This window comes from Benincasa hispida, chromosome 12 (assembly GCF_009727055.1).
Source record: "Benincasa hispida cultivar B227 chromosome 12, ASM972705v1, whole genome shotgun sequence".
NCBI lineage: Eukaryota > Viridiplantae > Streptophyta > Magnoliopsida > Cucurbitales > Cucurbitaceae > Benincasa > Benincasa hispida.
Genome location: NC_052360.1, coordinates 58882727 through 58885365, shown reverse-complemented (window position 1 = coordinate 58885365; position 2639 = coordinate 58882727). Strand labels below are relative to the sequence as shown.

The 2639-nt window shown below is 29.4% G+C and overlaps 1 protein-coding gene across 1 annotated transcript; it reads right to left on the bottom strand.

Moving 5' to 3' along the window:
- Positions 1-299: 299 nt before the first annotated feature.
- LOC120092605 lies at positions 300-2111 on the bottom strand. Its single transcript, XM_039050746.1, has 4 exons — positions 2026-2111; positions 1669-1809; positions 1481-1551; positions 300-532 (listed from the first exon to the last, which is right to left on the bottom strand). The coding sequence occupies exons 1-4, from the start codon at positions 2105-2107 to the stop codon at positions 329-331; spliced, it is 498 nt and encodes a 165-aa protein (XP_038906674.1). The 5' UTR covers positions 2108-2111; the 3' UTR covers positions 300-328.
- Between the last annotated feature and the right edge of the window lie 528 nt (positions 2112-2639).

The window sequence follows — 2639 nt, the reverse complement described above, 5'->3', positions numbered from 1 at the left end:
AATCGCAGTATTGTGGTCGTGAAAATTCTAAAAGAAATTTTTTTGGTGCTGTTTGATCAATGTTACTCTATGGTGCACTTGATTGGAGAGAAATAATAGAACATTCCAAAAAAAGGAAAAATATTCAAGCCATCTGCCGGAGGACATTGTATATCATGTGGCACAGTTGTTTATTCAATCTAATCCATTTTGTAATTATCATGTTCTATTGATCCCTCCATCTTTAGTTCTAGTTAAAAAAAATTAAATGAAAAAAATGAAAAAAATTATTAACTCAACTGACTTGTTTGAATCCCACTACTCTTACTAAATCATTACATTTTTCATGTCAGCCAAGAGGAAAATAGATGATAAATTGAGCAAAGAGTCCGACAGGGGCAATGATGACGGTACCGCGATTATCAGATGATTTGAACAACCATATTCTCTCTGCTTGAAAAGTGATATTATAAAAAACATTCATTGGATAGACAGGGATTAAGAACTCAGTTACTGCCCCTTTCCCAACACCTTCAATTATGCATTCTCCTCCCTGCGACACATTAACCAATAAAATCATATCAAAATTTCCCCAAGTTTTACACATAATATAATTTTAGACCCTCCTTTGACAATGATTTAGTGTTTAGCTTTTGGTTTTTGAAAATCATGCTTTTCATTCTAATAACTATTAAATTTTCTTTTAACAAAGACTAATATCATTGTGAAGTGAGAGATGAACAAACAAAATTTTAAAATCTAAGGTCCCGTTCGGTAATCATTTCGTTTTGGATTTTATGTTCTTTAAATTAAACTTATTTACTCTCCATTTCTTACATTGATTTGTGTCTTTCTTGAATATGATGGTTGAATTCATAAACAAGTTTCAAAAATCAAAACAACTTTTAAAAATCTAGTTTTTTAATTTTCAAAATAGGGTTTTGTTTTTTAAAACATTAGTAAAATGTAGATAATAAATTAAGAAATTGAGAGATGAAAGTAGTGTTTACCGACTTAATTTATAAAAAAAAGAAAATAAAAAACAAAATGGTTAAATAAGTGGACCCTAAATGATTACTAAATGAAGAAGTAATTTTTTTAATTTGGACTCTTCTTTAACATTATTTTCATCTTTCTAACTAAATGATTATTAATTTTTATTAGAGGGAGCCTGCATTTTTTGTTTTCAAAACTTTGACTATTTTTTTTTTAAATAAACCTTTTTTTGTCATATTTCAAAACTTAAGACATTTTTAGAGAAGTATGTAGTGGATCAGTGCACCGATATATTACAAAACTTGTTTTTTAAAATATTATCAAAGAGGAGAGAACAAAACAGAAAAGCTGAACCAACCTTCACAATTTCAATTTTTAAAAACCAAATAATTATCAAATAGAGACTAAAAAAGAGGAGAGAACAAAATAAAGAAAGCTAAACTTTTAATAAACTTAATTTTCAAAAATCAAATAATTATCAAATAGAGTCTAAGAAAAACTATACCTCTTTAGAGAAAATGAACTCCTTAATTTCATTAGAGAACCTGACGTGTGAACGTGTTGGAGTAACCCTAACTATAAAATACAACAACAAATTATTAGGAAAAAAAAACTTACAAATCATATTCTTTCAATCAAGTAATATGAGAGGTAATAAAACAAAAAGAAAAAAAGATGAATTATATATTTCACCGAAGTAATCACGACACTCTGTTATAACGTGTCTGAATTGTTTTGAATCAATTGAAACAAAGGTTCTCAAATCAATGTTTCCCATATCCTCTTTTACCGCACACATCATTCCGAATTTACGAATCAAGGGTATCTCATTCCCTAACAATCAAATTAAAACAAAAATTAATTACAAGAATATAGTGCGAATTCAATTTAAAGAATAATCACTTCTTTTTGAACCAAAGAACAAGAGAGAGGATCAAATAGATGTACTAAGATATCTCAACTAGGTTAACATATCCTTAACATCGTCATCATCTTTTAGATCACGAACGATGCATTCAACAAAAGGAGAATAAGAATGAGAAAACTTACATGGAGAGGAAAATTTGAGGAGTAAACGATCAACAAGCTTAAGAACAAAGAGGGTGAGTGAAGTAATTTGGGATTCATGCATGCGTTTGAGGTATTGAATAATGTTGAAGGAGAATCTTTGAACGGTGAGTGTTGTTGGAGAAGAAATGATTGAAGTATTGAGAGGTCATTTGAAAGGCTAAATTCAATTCAAGGTAATGGTGAGGAACTATTATGGAAAACATTGATGGGGGACATTCGATGTTGGCATTTTCACCGAATCGAAATAGAACGTATATTGCATCCAAAAGAGAATCCGAGTTTCAAGACTAAACATCAACATTGAAATATATGATGGTAATGGGAAGGGATTGATATGGTGTTGCCGTGTCCATGCTTACACTTTCCTCCTCATTCTTTTTATTTTTATACCTAACAAAATCTGATTCAAAATCTGCTATTTCTCTACTTACTAAAATACTCTTGAGGTTGTTAGTGTATTAGTCTTTTTAGAGTTAAAGTGTCCTTATTTCTAGTTGGATAGTTCTAAAAATAAGCAAAGTAATTGGTTTAGCTTCTAGGATATTTTCTTTTTTTATGAATTTTCATTTTTCTCCCATATATGTGTTAAGAAA

Bases quoted from the DNA above. Each gene is read 5' to 3' on its own strand.
- LOC120092605 (XM_039050746.1), bottom strand. From the start codon at position 2,107: ATGCATGAATCCCAAATTACTTCACTCACCCTCTTTGTTCTTAAGCTT. The intron at 1,552-1,668 runs GTGAAATATATA...TGTATTTTATAG, and splicing joins AGAGTGTCGTGATTACTTCG to TTAGGGTTACTCCAACACGT. The intron at 533-1,480 runs GTATAGTTTTTC...AATGTGTCGCAG, and splicing joins AGTTCATTTTCTCTAAAGAG to GGAGGAGAATGCATAATTGA.